The following is a 20,733-nucleotide window of genomic DNA, read 5'->3' as shown; positions in this document are numbered from 1 at the left end:
CTGTTGTATGCAGAGCTCCATACTATAGGACTTCCTTATAGAAAATAAGCGTAACTGAAGAAGACTTATATTTTCAATAAGCAAATTATACTCAAAATTCATATTCTGTGGTTGGCAAAAAGATAATCCTGTTTTATTAATTCAATTATTTCTTTTAAAACACCCTATCACTGGGGCGCCTGGGTGGCGCAGTTGGTTAAGCGTCCGACTTCAGCCAGGTCACGATCTCGCGGTCCGTGAGTTCGAGCCCCGCGTCAGGCTCTGGGCTGATGGCTCGGAGCCTGGAGCCTGTTTCCGATTCTGTGTCTCCCTCTCTCTGCCCCTCCCCCGTTCATGCTCTGTCTCTCTCTGTCCCAAAAATAAATAAACGTTGAAAAAAAAAATTTTTTTTAAATAAAAATAAAACACCCTATCACTTTCTTAATACGTGATAGTGAATTTACACGAAAAAAGTTTAAGTGTACCCGAAATAGAGCACACTCTGAGTATCTAAGCACCACAATTAAAAGAAGTAAATCTCCATTTATATTAAATTCTACAATGAGTAAAACTCAACCACAGTAACAGAAGTCAAATCAGTGGCAACTTGAGGTAGTAACAGGGGTAGAGATTGATTGTAAAAAGGTACAGGGAACTTTCCAGATTGAAATGGGTGTTACAATGTTGTGTATACGTCGAAATTCATCAAACTGTACACTTAGGATACGTGCATATATACTGTACATAAATTATGTTTCAACAAAGTTGATCTTTAAAAAAGAGGTAAAAGTGATTAACCCAAAGGATAACAAAAAAACAAAGACCCACGAGCGCCTGGGTGGCTCAGTCAGTTAAGCATCCGACTTCGGCTCAGGTCATGATCTCTCAGCTCATGAGTTCGAGCCCTGCATCAGCCTCTGGGCTGACAGCTCAGAGCCTGGAGCTGGCTTCAGATTTTGGGTCTCCCTCTCTCTGTCCGCTATGCCCCCACTAACACTCTGTTTCTCTAAGATAAACAAACATTAAAAAAAAAGAAGAAGAAAAGAAAAAACAAGACCTTATGTATAAATGAGCACAACTACAGAATTGGGTTAGGACAATATAGTTGAAAATAAAAATGACCACTTAATATACACTTAATAATAGACAAAAAGTATGGGAGTATGTCATATGTCATAATGAAAAAGACCAAAAGACAAAAGCCCAAAATATGTTGACTTATGACCATTGCTACCAATGAATTATTAATTATACAATTATATAAATATGTGGTTGAATAGTAATTATCCTGGATGTTGGAGATACAAAACAAAATGCAGGGCTTGCCTTCAAGAAACTTAGTGTCTAATAGAAGAGAAATAAAAATCGTAGGCAACTTAAAGGCAGGAGTAACAGCCAGTCACAGCTTTGGATGAATATCACAGTTAGAGCTGTGGGGCAGAGAGGAGTCAAAGAAAGCTTTCCATTTCCAGATAGACTGCTGTGTAGCTGGAAGCTGTATTATTTATTTAACCATAAATATTTATCACTAAGTAGCCATCATGTGCCAGGGACTGCGTGGAGTACCAGGTATACATAAAAACAAAGTAGTAAGAAATGAGGTCTAAGCAGCAAGTGAGGCCTGATAATGAAGGATACTTTTGTGCCACGGTTTAGAGCTGGTTTGCTTTTCTCCCCCTGCCCCCCACCTTGTTTTGTTTAAATTATCTACTTTATTCAAAATACTCATCGCAACTACAAAAAGGAAAAGTTCACAAAATAAATAGAGCAAGAACATGAATGTCACATATTCAGAAGAGAAAACTAAAAAATAAGAAAAGCAGATTTATAAAAAACAAATTACAAGAGATTCTAAGTGATTGAAAAGAGAAAAACATTTTAACTATAAAGATTCAGAGGAAAGAAAAAAAAAAAGACTCTAGCAAAAACCCAAACACAAACTGACATAAAAGAGTCATAAAAATGGTAACACCTGGTTCTTATTATAATATTTAAATTAATAATTCAGAGGTATAGAAACACCTGAATCTAAAATGACCAAACCTTTTATCATAGCCTTCATGTGAAAAAAAATATTTGCCAAAGTAGCAACAACCTATATATTCTGATGAAAAAATTCTTCAAGAAAAATCAGACTAACAGTATTTTAAATTAAGTTTTGCTACTAATTAATTACTCAGGATGCTAGGCCAGACTACATGGTGCTTCTAGTTTTTCTATATACTCTATGCATTTCTGATAAATGGGAAAAGAATAGATGACCTGGCAGAAGGCTCAGACAATAATACGTGATTTACAGGACATGAATGCAGCTACCTTAAGATTTATCTGACAGCCCTCTCCGATAGTGGACTGTTGAGTATCCGATGGAATGATTTCTAGTCTAGAAAGTCTACTACTGAGTAGCCATACACATTATTTATTTATTAGATGTTTTGGGTTGAAACCATTTTTAAATGATGCACTTCACAATGCACAGTCATAAATTTAGCTTTAAACCCAAGAAGGGAGGTAGTGTTATTGGAATGTATGTCAGACTGAATTAGGATGAGCAAAGCAACGCTTTTATAAAGTGGCCTTGAATGCAATGTCAATTCTTTCAAAAATGATATTAATGTCAGATGAGCATGATACGCTTTACACAATGCTGGAGTAATATTACTTGAAATATTTAGCATTTTCTTTAAATTCATAGAGATTTCTACAAGGTTTATCCACATACACAACAAATACCAGGCACAAAAAAGTGACATGCTTGTGAAAAACTAAATCTTAAATTGAGAATTTGTTCAATTGTCTGTGCATCAGAGTGTATACACTTTCCTGAAGAAAGTATACATCTTATTTTAAAGAAATAAAAAAAATATGTATCAAGCTTTGAAGAGTAAGTAGTTTTTGAACTATTTTATGAGATTCAATATATGAACAAACCTAATTTAATAAATACTAAGAATTTAACTTTACTCAAAAATGCAATGCTTAGTATTTCATGAAAGCTTTTCAATTCTAAATAATAGTATTTTTGCCTTGACAGTGTTAAGATGTAAATGGGACAAATATGAAATGGTGTCTAATCAACCTAATAATGAATAAGTGAATACTGAAAAATATAATCCTAGGTGATCTGTTTGGTCTTAATGACAGAAAAATACAATCCTACTTGAAGCTTTAAGAAAATACATAGTGATCTGTTTGGTCTTAATGACAGCAAACCAAATGTGATCATTTCCTCATTTCTTAAATTTAGGCTCTAATCTTTCTTTCGTAATAAAATGTGGCTAATTTACACACCTTGTTAAAAAGAAAGCAAAAAGAAAGTAAGTTTTGAATGGATTCAAGAAAAATAATCAGAACATGGCTGACTGTCATGAAATTAACACCAACTAATTTGTAAAGTTTTAAATCAAATTTGCAGATGTTAAGTTCATAAGCATATCCCATTATTTATGTGATTAAAAAGGAGTTTTTGACCTGATCTTTCGATCTTTGGCACTCAATCCTCTCCATCTCCCCTTAAAAAATTAATTAAAATTTTAGCAATATGCTAGCTTTTCACTTCCCACCCTATCTCAGACTAAAAAAAATTATCAATCAAACTCAAGGCATCCCCACCCAGTATCTGCAAAATGTCAACTTCAAATTCAATTTCATATCTCTTAAGCTTTCATGTAGAAAAAGACAGTTCACTTCTTAACAAAATAAATCACTTTTGTGACTGCCAATCTGACCTCTTTGAATTAGGAAAATTCAAAGTGAAAAATGTAATTATCACCCCGGAACAATCTGTATACATCTGGAGCTAATTCTGGCTTCATTTTTCACATCATTTTTCACACTGTGCTACATCTTATAGAGATGCCATGGAACTTTTGAAGAACGCATAAAAAATAGTAAGGACTTCGAATAACCAATAATGTATTTGATTTTATTCAAACAAAAATCTTGAGAATATCTGACTTTTGCAACTTACTCTACTAACTGATCTTCATACTCTATTTGATTGGATTAGTATTAAACAGGACTGTGACATACATGATAAATAGGTGCATTAAAACATGTCATTCTTCATCGTTTTAGCTTCTAACATTCAAATACGTAATACACTGTCTGAAACAGCTTTGATGTATCAAGAATCTATTCAATACTTCTAAACTAGAAAGTGGAAATTTGTTATCAAAATCCATCTATGAAACAATCATATCACTATAAACAAATTCATACTCTGTGAAGAAACATCCCAAACTATAAGGTAATGCTTCTTAAAAGTAAAGGTAATTTTGTGTTGGTTTAAAATGGTATATGGTAATTTAGATCCAAGAAATAAGCAATTATTTCAAATCAGATTAATGAAAATGTTTCTACATTAAGCTTTTAAAGCAATGGAGTTTTCTAAAGGAAATGATTAAATTATACAAACATGATTCTTGCTAAATCTAAGAATAATAAGCTCACTAGAAACATAACTACTCCTCACAAGTTCATTATAAAAATCCATTAGGGTGTAATCTCTAGAAGTAATTGTTCTTATTGCATTTTATTGACAATGCATAGTATTGATTTTTCACACCTTCTATGATTCTTTAATTTGTATTCATGAAATGTCCATCAGCACAGTCTAAATAAATTTGGCAATATAGGCACTAAAATGAATAAATCGATGCAAAGAAACATTAATTTTGCATTATCCTTATTCGTCAGGCAAGTAAACCACAAGAGTTGTAAATGAAGGTCAAAGGTTTTGAAATGGGTCAGAACCCTTGACCTCTAGACCAATACCCTTCCTATTAAAAAAGGCTATTTTAAAGTTTTAAGTAGGGGAATTTACTACCAGCAAGGTATCATTTTTAAGAGACTACAAAGAAAACTCTCAATAAAAACATTCATCTGTTTAATTGCAAAACAGAAAAGAAAAACCATCCCAGGATACATGATTTTTACATAAGTTTTCTAAAAATCATTAAAGCTTACCATATGAGGTATAAAATTTCTGAACGCTGAAAGCAATTTTGCTTTAGGAATTTATTTACTACATCTTATTATGATGGCTGCCATATTTTTGTTGACGTTTTCCCAAATCTACTCCGTATGTCAAAAATAATTAGCAATGACAAGAATTCAAAATTATTTATCACTCATTTTATAACCTCTACACAAAAGGGAAGTAAACCCATTATTCCTAGGGGAGTCAGAGTGGCACTCCACAAGGTATAGAAATAAATCTGTTTCTATAACCTTAATGTATGCAGCAAAGAAATTTAGCCATCTCAAGATCATTTGCTATACACATTTTTTAATGTGACTCTAAAAACCTATTTCTCATTCATCTGTTTTCTCTCAGCACTCACTACAAAATCATCTGTTAGTATCAAACACAAGAAGTAATCCTTTTGCAATACAAATAAAATTTTAAAACTGTAAACTTAAAACTCTATTACAGCAAAAATTTCTACTGAAACATTTGTAACTTCCTTATAAAATAAATTCATGCAAGAATTTACTTTTAGTCCAACATTTATTCTTATCACTCACCTGAGAACACAGTAGCATAACCAATTCCACAACTGAACTACTAGACTTCATGCAAACCAGACCTATTTTAAAGAGAATTTAAAAGAAAAATTACAAAGCATAAAATAAATATGAGGGATCTGTTATACAACTTTATCCAAACTGGTTTTTAAAATAAAATTAAACATCTTGCTAAGAATCAAACCCACACACATTTGATCCTAGGAGAAAACAAGGTACTCTGTAATTACTTGAAACTTGGTATCAAAACTACCACAATTTTTTTGTAAACTACTTCATTTCAGTGTTCAAACTACTAACACACTTATTAGAATTCCACATATAATGACATTTCACAATACTCATAGAAATGTGCACAACATATGCCATATTGATCAATATCATCTACATTTTGTTTTGGAGAGAGTTGATTGTTATACATGCAGAGAAGGGAAATGGCTCCCTGACCTTTGCTTTCTCCACCACACTCTCTCCCTTCAACCCTCTAGCTATCAATCAAGTTTCCATTTTGTTTCATGGCAGCAGACATCCCAAACACTCTTATTAGTACCTTGACCTGTGACCTCACACTAAACCTTAACAGAAGTGCAAGCATTCTCTGTTATATATTCTTGATTTCTTGTAAATAAATTCATTTACATTTTCTCTTTTCTGTTTCCTTTAGGTTCACCCAAAGTATCCCAGGAAGGAACTTTTAAACAATTAATACATATCTAAAGACTGCCTTAGTTTGATTACCAATAAAATCTAAAAAAGTACATTACAAGAACATTTTATAACCAGTATGTTAAAAAAAAAAAAAAGCAATGCCCATAATTAAAAGCATTAAATTAATACATTACAAATAATCAGAAAAATATAATTTTTTATTCTGCATTTTTTTGAACAAACACAAGTTTGGAATCCAGGGTTTAACAACTAAAGTAATTCCTGGTGGCCTCTTACACACCATACAGAATTATCTTCTTTCTTTCTTCCCATTAAAGCTCCTGCAGGCAGCCCATTCCATCCTATTCCCTTTCTTTAATCTTCTATCTCTGTAGTTCTTCCCCCTTACCTCTTTTAGTCATGTTGGCTCATACCTGCTAATGGCACACATTGCCATTCTGTAGCCTTACAAATAGCATTCTCATTAAATAGGTTATTTCCCCCCTTCGCTTTTTAGAAAAGAACCATTTTTCTCAATGGTTTGAAAAAATATTTAACATAGAAATAATGATGGTAATAGTGTTAAGCACCAACATAAAAATTAGCCACAGAACATCTACATGTTGCATTAAGAAAGCAGGTCATTAACCAGACTAAATTATGGTTTCTGTAGAGCTTGAAATGAGCATGGCTCTGGAGGCTAATTCCAAGGCCAAACGGAAGCATACCAATAGTCCATCTGTCATTGCTGGTGTAGCCTTCTGCTGGTCTAGAACCTTGCCACTTTCCATAAAATGTACCAACTATAGGAAGTTCCATATATTTCAACCTTAAAAGCTACTACTTCCAAAAAGGAAATTCAGATCTTTCTACAATTAGGTCATTATTCCTAACTGCTATATTCAAAGGAAACCAGAATTCCTACCAACTTTCATTTCATGGCAAAACATTTGGGCTCTGATCTGGCTCAGGCGTTGGTATCCACTCAGAAAAAGAACAATAATGACACAAAAGGCCTTGGGCCATGAAAAGTTAGAATTCATTGATTAATGAGTTGAGTACTCAATAACAGTAAAATAAATAACATTTCACAGTTTGATTAGAACAATTCATGTTTTTTGGACTAGGGATTTGTAGATTTGTAAAGGATGGGGAGGAAGACCAGGATGGATGGTATATTAAATTTTAAATGAAAATGGGCTTTAGAGGACAAAAGAGACCTTATATTAGTCCTTTAATTGTAAGTTCCCTGCTTAAGGGCAACTAATACTGTAAACAAAAATATATAACCTTGAGAGTAAATAAACAAGAAACATCCCCAATAAAGGACTTGGCATCAGGTTACACAACTTAACTGTTTTTTGTTTTTTGTTTTTTGTTTTTTGTTTTTTTTTTTTTTGCCTTTGGATGACACTGGTTGCATGTATGAAAAAGGAATAAATGAATTATAAGCCAGTAAATCTGTTTTCAGATTTACATTCAGACTCTAATAATTATCCAAAGGAGGCCCTAAAACAACACTTAGAGTGAATTTGTAAGTTCCTGCAGAAGTATCAATTTTCATTTTGTACAAAAACACATCCTATTATCGCCCCAGTTAGCAGAAAGCAAACAAGTTATTACAGGCTCAGAGATCTGAATAGGCATATTACCTAACCTCCCTAAAAGCCTCTCAGAATAATGGTAGGGTTAATTTTGCTTGGTTTTATTTTTGGTTCATTTTTCTAAGATACGCAATTTCAGTCTCTTCAAAAAAGACAAACTCAAGATACCAAAGCCAGAAGTTTTACACTCCTCTGGAGTTTCATTACCAAAGATGACTATAATTTCTTCACCAAAGACTATTTATCCTACCTCTATTACTAGTGCTTTTCTTTACCACTAAAACTCAAAAATATTAAATGACTTACCAGATATTAAGCAAACAACATAACATTTAAACCCAATGATCTGTCTAAACTTTCAAGCAGGCAGACCATGACAAACAGCCGTGACCATCTGCCTTATGGAATGTAAGAAGCCTTATTAAAAATATACAAATTTTGGGCCACCTAGGTGGCTCAGTTAGACAAGTAACCAACTCAGGCTTAGATCATGATTTCACAGTTTGTGAGTTCGAGCCCCGTGTTGGGCTCTGTACTGACAAGGTAGAGCCTGCTTGGGATTCTTTCTCTCTCTCTCTCTGTCCCACCCCTGCTCACACTATAATACACACACACACACATATATTATATATATTTTTAAGTCATCTTAAACAATTTACAGGAGGGATAATTATAAACAGCATTAGAAATTTTGATAAGAATTTATGCATAATAAACTCAAATTCTTATTCTATATTTTCCTGCTTTTAAAGGAATTTGTATATATCCTGCATGAGCAATGCCCTTTGGATACAACTAAGTACTCCTCATCAATCTGTAAACAATATATCCATCTTGTAAACACTAATTCCAAATTTCAAATAAACTTCTAATAGGTTCTAGCTTATCATTAATTCTGGTCCTTTCTCTTGAACTGACATCATCAGATAGTTTGGAAAAGATGAATCATTCAAAATTTTGTTGAAAAGAAGACAGCCATCTTCTTTGATCCAGAATTGTAAAACATTTTCTTCTTGAGACTTTCAAACACCATTTAGAATGATCAATCCACTGAATTTTTTCATTTCTACATGAGCTTTTCCTTCCAATCATTTTCATATAACACATTTGCCTTTTTTACTCACTTAGAAACTATACCAAGTAAACTGTGGTGTATAACTATCACGAACAATGGAAGAACACGGTCACATGCCTTTTTAGCAAAATAAGATGTTCCAGGTTCTTGTCAGAAAACATTGCATAAATTTTGAAGACTGAAATCCTTTCTATTGAATGACATGCTGAGAAAACCAATTTCCTTTTTACAGAGAAATATAGTATGCACTAATGAATTCTTGAGTTTGATAAAATTTATAAGTGCTGTTCTCTGTCTCTTTAAATTCATCCTCAGATGGTCTAATGGTAAAATGTCTTTTTCTGTCAATTTTATCACCATACCATTAGAGCAGAAAATAAACAACTCTGAATTCTTAAATTCAATGAAAGCTGAAAATCAGACCACAAAGATAATGTCCACAGAATTCTTTTACACCAATATTTCTCAATTTTTTTTTGTTACTGCTCTCCACTTGGGAAGCCATTTCAGACCATTTTTTTCTTAACTATACCCCTATGAAATTTTAATACTAAAGATGTACTATATAGATGTATGTGGCCCTTTGGAGGGTCACAAATCATTATAATACCTAAAATGTTTTTGTCCCACGCCCCCCCCATACCAGTTTTTGCTCTCACTGAGAAAACAAATTTCTATCTTCTAAAATACGATCATGTACTTTGAGAAATGCAGTAAAAACTGGGGATGATCTGATAGTGATGATTTGTTTTCCTATCGTGGCATAAATTCTAGGGGCAATTCCAGTACTCTTGTATTCTTATTATTTTAGTCCTTACTATCGTTAGGAATAACTGATGAGTAACAGTGAAATAGCCAAATGTTTTAAGGTATAGGAAAACTAAGACCACAAACACACTATAACAAATCTTAGATTTATAAAACTTGTCCAATGAACTTACATATGGTAACTCTAAGATGGAATATATTTTTTAAGTGATTTTCTCTTTGTATTTGGAGGACCTCTTTAAACAATAAAATATTAATCCTTATAAAGGATTGAAAAAGAAGGTTAATATCACTACAATTGAGACAATCAGAAAATATGTGGTTCTAATAAGCATGATGTAATAATATTAAGTATTACCTCTAATTAAACTTTTAAATCTAATTTCAAGCCATCAGAAAATGCATGGGAGAAACAATTAAATGACATCACCAAGAAACAATAGCATTAAAATAGTGGAAGAATAGGGTGAAACTATTTGATATTAAAAAAGACTTAAGAGACATAACCAAATGCAATAAATTGATTTTGATTGTATCTTAGTTAGAAGAAAACCAATTATAAAAAGACATCTAAATGAAAATGAATATGAACTGAGTATGATATGGCACAAAACTATTATGAATATTAGGTGTAAGAGGAGCAATTGTGATTATAAAGGAAAATATCCTTTTTTACATGGATTATTAATTATTTAAGGGTAAAATGACAAAATGTCTGGAATTGTCTTAAGTACTAAAGCAAAAAAAAAAAAAAAACAGAGGTAGATATAACAAACAGCAAAACAAAAATGGTTTGGTAGTTGGCAATAAGTTCATGGTTATTATAAATATTTAACATATTTAAAACTGCTTAAGTAAAAAAATTATTTAAAAAATGTAAAAGTAGGGGCACCTGGGTGGCTCAGTAGGTTAAGTGTCCCTCTCTTGATCTTGGCTCAGGTCATGATCTCGCCATTTGTAAGATCGAGCTCCCCACGTCATGATCTGCACTAACACTGCAGGCCCTGATTAGGATTCTCTCTTTCCCTCTGTCTCTCTCTGCCCCTCCACTGCTCGCTCTCTTTCTCTCTCAAAATAAACTTTAAAAACTTTTAAATACACACACACACACACACACACACACACACACACACACACAATATACAGTGTCTGGACATACATCTAGTGACTGGCAAACACAGGATTAAAACCAAGGTTTCCTGTCTTTGAGTCCAGTGCTTTTTGTATAGTACCATGCTGCAAATACCTCTACTCAAAACTTCTTTATTTCACAATGCATAAAACCACCAACCAAAACATTCCTCACAACCTAAAATACAGACATAAATTACATAAAACTCTTAGATTTGTTTGCTGTTTTAATGAACACAGTCCAATGAGTAGGCACTGCTCAGGTTTTTAGATAACAAGGAAGATGATGCACTATTGCTTACTGGTTTATCAGAATTTACCAGTAAGAAGTTGATAAATTAAATTTTATTCAGGGATCCAGAATTGGCAAATTTAGTACTTCTGAGTATCTAAGGTGATCCTATTTTGTTTGATCTATTATAAAACTCAAAGACCAACTAAAAAGCAACAATGTCTTCCTACACCAAAAGGCTGTAATTAATAATTCATTTTATATTAATGAAATACAGTTCCTAAGTTGTCACACCACTTTAAAAAATAAACAACATGTGAAGTATAAATTACAGAGACGTCCTGTAATTTTTCAACTCATTATCTTTCAAATCTTACTACTTCATTAGATCAAATAGTCCATGCATGGCTAAATAAATTATATCCTTTGGCAGATAATGTAAATTTCTACCCCACATTAATCAAATATTTCTAAAACCTGAACTTTTTCAAATAAATTCAATGCTACCTTTTCCCTCTATGGAAATGACATCACTCACCACCAACCCCCTATACATCTATAGCAGAGATGATAATAAAATTCATGTCAGCTGAAGCTTATTACTTACAAAGTGCTGATATCTCCTAGGTAATGCTGAGATACAGATAACTTACTAAGCTATTAACCTACCTATACCTTGAATTTCCATATCCTTATTTCTATGAAAAGAGTGATTTTTACAAGTTTTAAGAAATTCCTCAAGAGATCATCTACTGACCATAGCTCAACAAAAAAATGATAACTAAAGCTGTAAATCCCTATTTAAAGAGACTGGGCTATAGATATTCTATTTTTCCATGGTTTTTCAGCTTTAGGAAAACAAAAGTATTTTATCTTAAACCATCAACCATGGACACAGACAAGCCAGAGTTTGGCAAACTTCTAGCCCAACACTTTGAATACAAAAATCAATTCTGTATTATCACTGATGAAAGTCCTCTAGCTTATCCTTAAAAATTTTTCATTATAAGGATGAAGACTGGTATTCTGAAGTCAGTCTATCAAGCTCTCAAAAAGAATTGTTTGAAAAGCCATTCTCTACTGAACTGATACCATTTGGTTGAGTTACCCATTCTATTAGAAAACACTGACTACATAACAAGTGCCCCTTATCAGGAAAAAAAAAAAAGTCCCAAAACTTTTCATCCAGTCCATAAACAGCATGGTTTCCAATTCACTCAGCAACCAACTCTACATGCTATCTAGTTTAACACAATCTCAAAGTATGCTACTTTGAAGTAGAAATGATCCAGTAATCTATGTATGATATAAGCAGGATAGAGTACAGGACTACTGCTATTTCCACTCCTTTATAAAACAGAATTCTACTAATAAAGATAAATAACACATTCCTCATTTACCTAATATGTGGCAATACACTATTGTTTATCTGGATCTTAAGTTCAAGTAAAAGCCTATATAAATACTAACTACTATAACACTAATCTTTCCATCAATGCATTAAGAAAAATCTAAGTCTTAGTTCTTTGGTTCAGTACATACTTTTCTGTTTCATCCAATTCACCGATTAAAAAATCTTGAACATATAAGAATATTAGACGACATATTCTTCACAAGATATAGCCTCTGTAAGAATCCTTGTCAAAGGATGAAAATACTTGAGCAATGAAACTCCATGCATCTCATATTTTCCATTTAAGTTAAGCTTGAAATTTTATATATAAATTTAAATATATATTTGTAAAGTGACATACAGAAAAATCACTTACTTGTTCCTTCTATTAGCAATTCTTGCCCATGACTACCCAAAAGTGTCCGAGAAAGAAAAGGTGCAAAATCCACAAAAATTTCTCGCAGAAGAGGAGCTGCCTTTTCCAAAGCATGTTCAAGTCTCTCTGTAATACTAATGAAAAGATGTTAAGTTACCTGAACTTTTCATTAGAATTTACAACTTTCAGTTTTTAAAATGAGCTTCCACAGAAATGTAAAATTCACGAGAAATTAAAAATTACGTAAGGACTCATTATTGCTATACATATCATTCCTTCTGCCTGGATTGCCCTTTGTTAGTCAGTTCTACATCATCATCCCCAGCCCTGACAAACAATCTGGTAAAAAACCACTCCAATGATAAGCTTTTATAGGAAATCTTAATGGGTCAGTTGAGAGCACTTGATTTTAATTTTAGCACCATTTTAACCTAAAAAAAACTCTAAGTCCTTACCAAATTTGTCTGTTCACCAATAAACCATCAGCACTTTGAGCTGAAGAACTATGTCTTCATTTCTAAGTTCTCAGCTGCAGCATATAATACAGACTCAATATACGTTTATAAACCTAATCACTTTATATTCTTTTCCATTGACATCTACGTCTATAGCAGTTTTTTCTTTCTTTTTTTTTTTTAAGTTTATTTATTTTGAAAGAGAGAGAGAGTGCGAGCAGGAGAGGGGCAGAGACAGAGGGAGAGACAGAATCCCAAGCAGGCCCTGTGTAATTAAGAATTTGTTATTCATGCAGCACTTAACTTTAATAGCCACTTCTCATAAACTTTTTATATCTCATAATCTTTAAAAAGGAACTTCTAAAATGTTCTAAATGTCACTTATATTTAAAAAAAGAAGTAGAAAAAATACAGTTTTTTTTTTAAACAAAGAGCTGTAGCTAGAGAGTTTAAAGAGTCATCAAAAGAACAAATCACAAATATCCAATTAGCTTAAATACCTCATATTTGAAACTTGGTCTTCTGGAACTGAACCAACTGTTGGAACCGACGGCAATTTTGCATTAGATGATCTACCACCTGTAAAAGAAAACAACCATTACAGGAATTTTCTGTTTTTAGATACTTAGGTTTAAACAAAAAACCTATCTTTATAACAAACCAACAAAAAACAGAATGCATTTTTAAATGTCCATTATAATTTAGATAACATTAAAATCTACCAATTAATAAGATCTTCCTTGAATTATTTATAAATCTTAGTTACAAGTTTGATCATTACACAAAGTAACCCTATGATCCACCAGCTGCAGAGGTAATAGAAAACTAAATTCTGACTCATTCAACCAGAGTTATGATTTCTTGCTTTTTTTTTTGTAGTTTAAGTTTATTTATTTATTTTGAGAGAGAGACAGAGAGAGCATAAGAAGGGGAAGGGTAGAGAGAAGGAGAGACAGAATTCCAATACAGGGATAGAACTCACAAGCCATGAGATTGATCTGAGGAGAGATCAAGGGTCGGATGTTTGATGGACTGTGACACCCAGGCGGCCCCCTGCAGTTATGATTTCTTCTATTCAACAAGTGGCAATAGAGATTTACAAGTAGAAACTCAAAATTTACCCTTAAATATGTATATCTCCATTACCATGAAAACTGACCTTGAACACCAAATAACTTATGCTATACCCTGACTGCTCCTAAATCTAGTCCAACATAATCCAGTGAATATCTGAGAAACACTTCTTAAATGATTCAAACAGAATTTATACTCTTTCATTTGTGTCCACACTGTAATAAAAACATAATCTGTTAGTGTATTTGTAACACAGCATGTCAAATGATTTTTTAAATATCCTTCTTCCTACAATACTAATCTTCTTAAAAGCAGAGACTTCCTTTTCTTTATCCATATCTCTAGAAGCCTAGAGAACCTGACAATAATAGAAGGTCCTCAATTTATGCTAATTGCAGAAATTATTCCTTTAATCATTTCCATTTCCCATATTTTACAGGTCTATCTTCCCACCTGGTATATGCTTCTCTATTTCTTACTTTTCTATGTCCCTCTTTTTATTTAAACTACCATGTAAAATTAATTTCTACCATGTGATCTTATTTTACTCTCCAATGAATATTCTCAGATACCCTTAAATACTCTTGTATATTTTTCTGAATGGCCAATTCATCCTCTTACAGTATAAAATGTTCAAACTATGTTATCCTATACAAGAATAATCATCTTTGTTTTCAACAAATACCTGTGCTTATCACATTTACTTGGCAAGACAAAAATAATCACCATCAAAGTAATTCTGGAAGACTTAAAGAATGGATAGGAACACAAAAACATACATTATGACGAGTCTTTTTTTTTAATTTTTTAATGTTTATTTATTTTTGAGACAGAGAGAGACAGAGAGAGTGCGAGCGGGGAAGGGGCAGAGAAAGAGGGAGACACAGAATCTGAAAGAGGCTCCAGGCTCTGAGCTGTCAGCACAGAACCCGATGCAGGGCTTGAACTCACAAACCGCGAGATCATGACCTGAGCCGAAGTCAGAAACTTAACCAACTGAGCTACCCAGGTGCCTCGCATTATGAAAAGTCTTGAAAAAGTGAATCTAGAAGACTAATCTGGAGGATAATTAACTAAGGCTTAAAGAGTTCTAAAAGCTCAAGAAAGTAGGGGGAAAATAAAGTTCCTGTTTAAGAATCAGGATATATGGGATAGAACGTTCAATTTAAGCTAGGAGTAGGACCTAAAGAAACAAAAGCCATTTGCTTTTTCTAAGGCCAATATTAGGAAAAAAAGAATACACACATACAGTGTCAAATAATTTCTCTATAACACAGGGACCACAAGAGTCACTGAAATCCAAATGGAAAGATAATCCTAACAACCTGGAGTCCATAGGTAGGAGGGACATGCACATCTTACTTGCATTTGTAATTCAGTAAGTAAACTTTCCATTTCCGAAAGCAGTATCTTAAATGGATGTCAAGTTAGTACTTGTGTAAATACAGACTGAAATCCTATCACAATTCTGTAGAGGAACAGTCCAAAAGAAGACAGGAAACATATGGAAGCAAATGAAAAAAAGAATACACAAAGCAGAGGGGCACCTGGGTGACTCGGTTGAGCTTCTGACTCTTGATTTCAGCTCAGGTCATGATCTCACAGATCAGGAGTTTGAGCCCTGTGTCAGGCTCTGCACTGAACATGGGGCCTACTTGGGATTCTTTCTCTCTCTCTCTCTCTCTCTCTCTCTCTCTCTCTCTCTCTGCCCCCCCCTCAAAATAAATAAATAAACTTTAAAAAAAAAGAATATGCAAAGATAATACAGAAGAGGGGCTTAAAAGATCTTGGAACCTATGCATTATCATAGATCTGATGCTTTTGATCTGTTCTCAAAACCTTAGATATAGGTATGCTGGAAGAACATAAGGAACAAATTGGCATAGACAGAAAGATAGATAAAAGAGAGAAGAAGATGCTCATATAGCAAACAGAAAGAAAGAAGAAACAGTTGAGAAGATACAAAAGCAGCCTCTGATATTGGGAGCTAGCCTGTAAATATCAATTAGTCCCTACTGCTGTTAGGACCTGGTTAGAAACCACAGTTAGGTCTTGGTGTTTTAATATTGAATATAAACAATTTCATAAAGCATCAACATCAGATAAAGCCATGCCATGATCATGATGAATCAACACAAAACAATACTACCATGTAATTTTTTCACAACAGACAAAAATGAACTCTGTCCAAATAACAAAGATGGCCAAACATCTCAAATCCTAATATGAATGACTGACTTCTTTATAAATTATAGCTTTGGGCTTCCACACTTCTAGATGATATTTATTAGGATACCTTATCACAGAATTAATTACCAATGCTTCCTCACAATATTCAAATCAGAAGGAAGCCCACTTCCTAACCTCTCCCTAAAATCACCTAATACAATCTAAAACCCTATAACAAACCTTTTCTAATACTCTATTAGTGAGATGTCCCAAACTTCCTCATCATGTGTGTGCATTCTCCCTCACTTAACTAACGTATTCAACCAAGGGTTTATTCCTGGTGGTCTCTGGTTAGAGCACATTAATACAAATTTTAAATGAAGTCAGGCAGAGAAAGATAAAAATCATCGGATTTTTTTAGAAGAGCCAGAAATAAATCTGTAAGTTAAGAATTCTTTTCAGTTACAACCTATTTATCAAAATAAAATGCACATTTTTCCACATGATAGCACTTCTCAAATCAACACATTTTACAATCAAAGGCATCTTAAACAACAGTAGCCAAAGTTGAGACCTAATTGTAAGAGAAAACTGGATACAATCAAGAAAGCAACAGATTCGAATCTGAGATATGGTAAAAGACTAAGGAAGAACTGTTTAACTGAAATCTTCATTTTGCCAGTCTACAACCTCAAGATCACAAAAACTAGAGGCCTAGAGGAAAAACAATTGTACCGTCTCAACATACTGTGTAAGTATAATGATTTACTTGTGGTGAAGGTGACTGTCTAAAGACTAAGGGCCCTGCTGTTACTTGGTTCCAAAGGTGTAAGCCACAGGAGACCATCTCCATGACTTCCCTCACTACTAAAGGACACCAAATGTGGCAATAAATGTAATTGAACTTAAAAGTTTAGAGCTTCTATCTGAGAATCTATAATCTTGCGTTACAAGTGGAATCACTTATTTTCCCAGGATGACTACAATGTAAACATGCTGTGCTTTAAAGAGCAAAAGGATCCTCTTTTCCAAACCTTCTTGAACTAGTCAGACTTGAAGCAGTTAGCTTGAAGAGATCAAGGAAAGTATTTGTATCTGAATGGGTGCTACACTGACTCGGAGCAAGGTATAGGAGCCCAAATAATGTAAGGAGGGCATTTAGGTAGAAAAGAAAACTAAAAAAAACTTTGAGGTAATAGTTTGAAATTAAGGGCATTTGTGTGAATCCATGGTTTCACTACAGACATATATAAAAGTATATATTAAATATATTCCTTCATTCAAATACATACTCCTATATATATAGTCCCTAGTTCTTTCAACTGAGAGGACCTGAGAGCAGCAATATTTGAACATCCCATGTCCAGATCTTGCTCCTAAATACTATTCTTCACTAAGAGAGAGAAATGGCTGATTCAAGATCTCTGGAAGAAAAGTACACAAAGATCTTGAAACACCTAGCTTTGTTTTTTTAGAAAGCAAAGATATGCCCACGGAATAATAGGCTGTCATTCACAAACACACAGAAGCCAACTTGAAGGGACTACCATAAATCAAATTGGAGACAATTTGAGCATAAAAATAAATAATAACTGATTCAACGCATCCAGTAAAATAGGAAGCCAAAAGGCCATACTGTTATGATAAAGTAACAATCTGAGGAACAGGATATTTAAATAATTCCAAAGCACCTTCCCACAAAACACTTATTAATTACAAAAGGGAAAGACTAACAACAATATAGAAAGTTGGCAGTTACATGTTAATCAAATAATGCAAGGGGTCATCATTGGTACTGTGACAAATCAAAATTGTAAACCATATGATGAGCACCAAGTGATGTATGTAATTGTTGAGTCACTATAATGTACACCTGAAACTATTAACTATAGTGGAATTAAAGACAGACAAAATTGTGTGCCATGTGATTAGATTCTTTTCTTCTCCACCTGTTCCATAATATTCCTACCAAAGAAATATATCATAATCTGCTTCTAATAATGAGTATATATCAGACCAATCAAAATTCAAGGACATTCATTTGAATCATTCCCAGCTCTTAACCATAATAAATAGTGTTTCGTATTTGTTTACATAAATCTATGTTCACTCCTTGATTTTTTGGAGGTAACTTCCTAGAAGTCAATAAACATACACTTTATTTATTTACTTACTTATTTATTTATTTGAGAATGCAAGGATGCCAGGGAGAAGGGCAGAGGGAGGGAGGGAGGGAGGGAGAAAGAGAGAGAGAGAGAGAATGAATCACAAACAGGCTCCACGCTCAGCACAGAGCCCGATGCAGGGCTCAATCCCATGACCTGAGATTGTGACCTGAGCCAAAATTAAGAGTTGAATGCACAATGAACTGGGCCACCCTGGAGCCCCAAACATACACTTTAAATATTGATACATACTGCAAATTGCTCTAAATAAAGAATAAGCCATTTACACTTCTTTGACTACTAGCAAAATTCTATGTATTTTCCTAATTTACTGGAAACCAAACAGGGAACAACTACTACTCTGATCTTTTGAGCAGTTTTGTTAGAATCTTTCTTCTTCATAATTTGTAATTATTATATATAATTAGTTGAGATTGTATCATTCATGACAAATACTTCTTAAGTTTGCAGTGTCTGTTGTCATGCAGAATTCCAGACTGTTCCCTTTAAACCATTTTACCAGTATGATACAGAAAATAGAAATACCACCGAATTTTTAACATGATTGTTAGGATGTTTAAATTAAAAAATGTAAAGCACCTAAGATAAAGCAGATTGGCCAATGTTACTTTCCCACATTTCTGCAAGGCACTACAGAAGAAAAGTCGAGTGCTCTTCTGAGTGACTCTACTATCTATTCATGATTCCTGCTATTCATTTTGAGTCAAGCCTTCTATTTACACATTACTTACCTATTACATTCTGGTAATAAATATAAAAGTTCTTCCACTCTCCTCAGCCTGAAATCCATTTCCCTTCCTGCTTTCAAAAAGAAATGCTAGGTCATTCAAGACCATAGCCTTTCTCTTCCTCATCTAAAGGAACCCACTAACCTCTCAAGTTCTCAGCCATCAATCTCTCTTATAACTCCCAAACCAATTTCTTTAGATACCATGTTCTACACTAGCAGAAAACACTTCCTCGCCAGCCACCTACAACCTAACCATTCTCAAAGTGAACTCTAGCTCTATTAGTATTAGGCCAGTTTCCCTGATAATAACTACCCTTCAGGGGTTATTATATGATTGAAATGTTTAGAGGAAGCAGTAATGGCTCTGCCACTTACCAGCAGTGGGACATTGGGCAAAGTTACTTAAGCTGTCTGCTTTATTTTCCTGATCTATAAAATGAGCAGTGATACCTATATTTCACAGAATTATTTTGCACCTGGACATAATAAATACACAATGGTACTTTCCTACCTGCTACTCTATGACTATCTTTAAAGTATTTAAAGTTATCATGTTTCCTTTAGTCTGTACTTCAGACTGAAAACACACCCAAATTATTCAATGATTATTCATGTGACATTAAATATAGGTAACTTAAATGAGATGAAGCTTATAAAGTGCCTTTTAAAAATTTCACTCTAAAAGTCTAGAAGCTATAAAGCAAAGAATCAATCCTGGATTTAACTGTTATAAAAAGTAGATTTCCAACAATTTCATTTATCACATCAGTATAAAACAAAACACAGTCATAGACATTTAGTAAATAAGGCCACTGTATTTTAATGAAAATGCTTTCATTAAAAACCCAACCTAGGTAGCTTAGTCAGTTAAGCATCCAACTCTTGGCTTTCGGCTCGGGTCATAATCTCACGGTTTGTGGGTTCAAGCCCTGTGTCAGGCTCTGCATAGGCAGTGCGGAACCTGCTTGAGATTCTCTCTCTCCCTCTCTCTCTGCCCCTCTCCCACTTGCTCACTCTTTCTCTCTCTCTCAAAATACATAAATAAACTTAAAAAAAAAATCTGTATTGCCACACAACACTGCCACAATTTCCTCAGGCTCACTTCATTTATATCTGGGCATTTTGATTCAACATACATTCTAAGTAAAGCAAATACCTAATTATGAGTATAAATAAACACTCAGCCTATAACCGGCAAGTATCTGGGACAGCTTGACCTTCTTTAAAATATGCTTGGTCTTCAGGTAGATCTAGTTCAATAATCAGCAGTTCTGATTACCAACACTCAGCCAGAGATTCAAAAATCTGGACTGTCTGGGGCAACTGGGTGGCTCAGTGGGTTAAGCATCCAACTCTTGATTATGACTCAGGTCATGATCGCATG

General features: G+C 33.7%; 1 protein-coding gene across 7 annotated transcripts in view; it reads right to left on the bottom strand.

The window, feature by feature from the left end:
* The window catches only part of LRBA (LPS responsive beige-like anchor protein), a 785,650-nt gene that overhangs the window by 526,718 nt on the left and 238,199 nt on the right, over window positions 1–20,733 (bottom strand). For all 7 annotated transcript variants that reach the window (XM_045465918.1, XM_045465937.1, XM_045465946.1 and 4 more), the window contains exons 32-34: window positions 13,691–13,769; window positions 12,736–12,869; window positions 5,509–5,570 (exon numbers count right to left, since the gene is read on the bottom strand). In XM_045465918.1, the coding sequence (XP_045321874.1) occupies window positions 5,509–5,570; window positions 12,736–12,869; window positions 13,691–13,769 (275 nt within the window). The remainder of the gene's footprint in view (window positions 1–5,508; window positions 5,571–12,735; window positions 12,870–13,690; window positions 13,770–20,733) is intronic.

This window comes from Leopardus geoffroyi, chromosome B1, assembly GCF_018350155.1.
Source record: "Leopardus geoffroyi isolate Oge1 chromosome B1, O.geoffroyi_Oge1_pat1.0, whole genome shotgun sequence".
In the NCBI taxonomy this organism is placed as follows: Eukaryota; Metazoa; Chordata; class Mammalia; order Carnivora; family Felidae; genus Leopardus; species Leopardus geoffroyi.
This window is presented reverse-complemented; position numbering and strand designations above follow the sequence as displayed.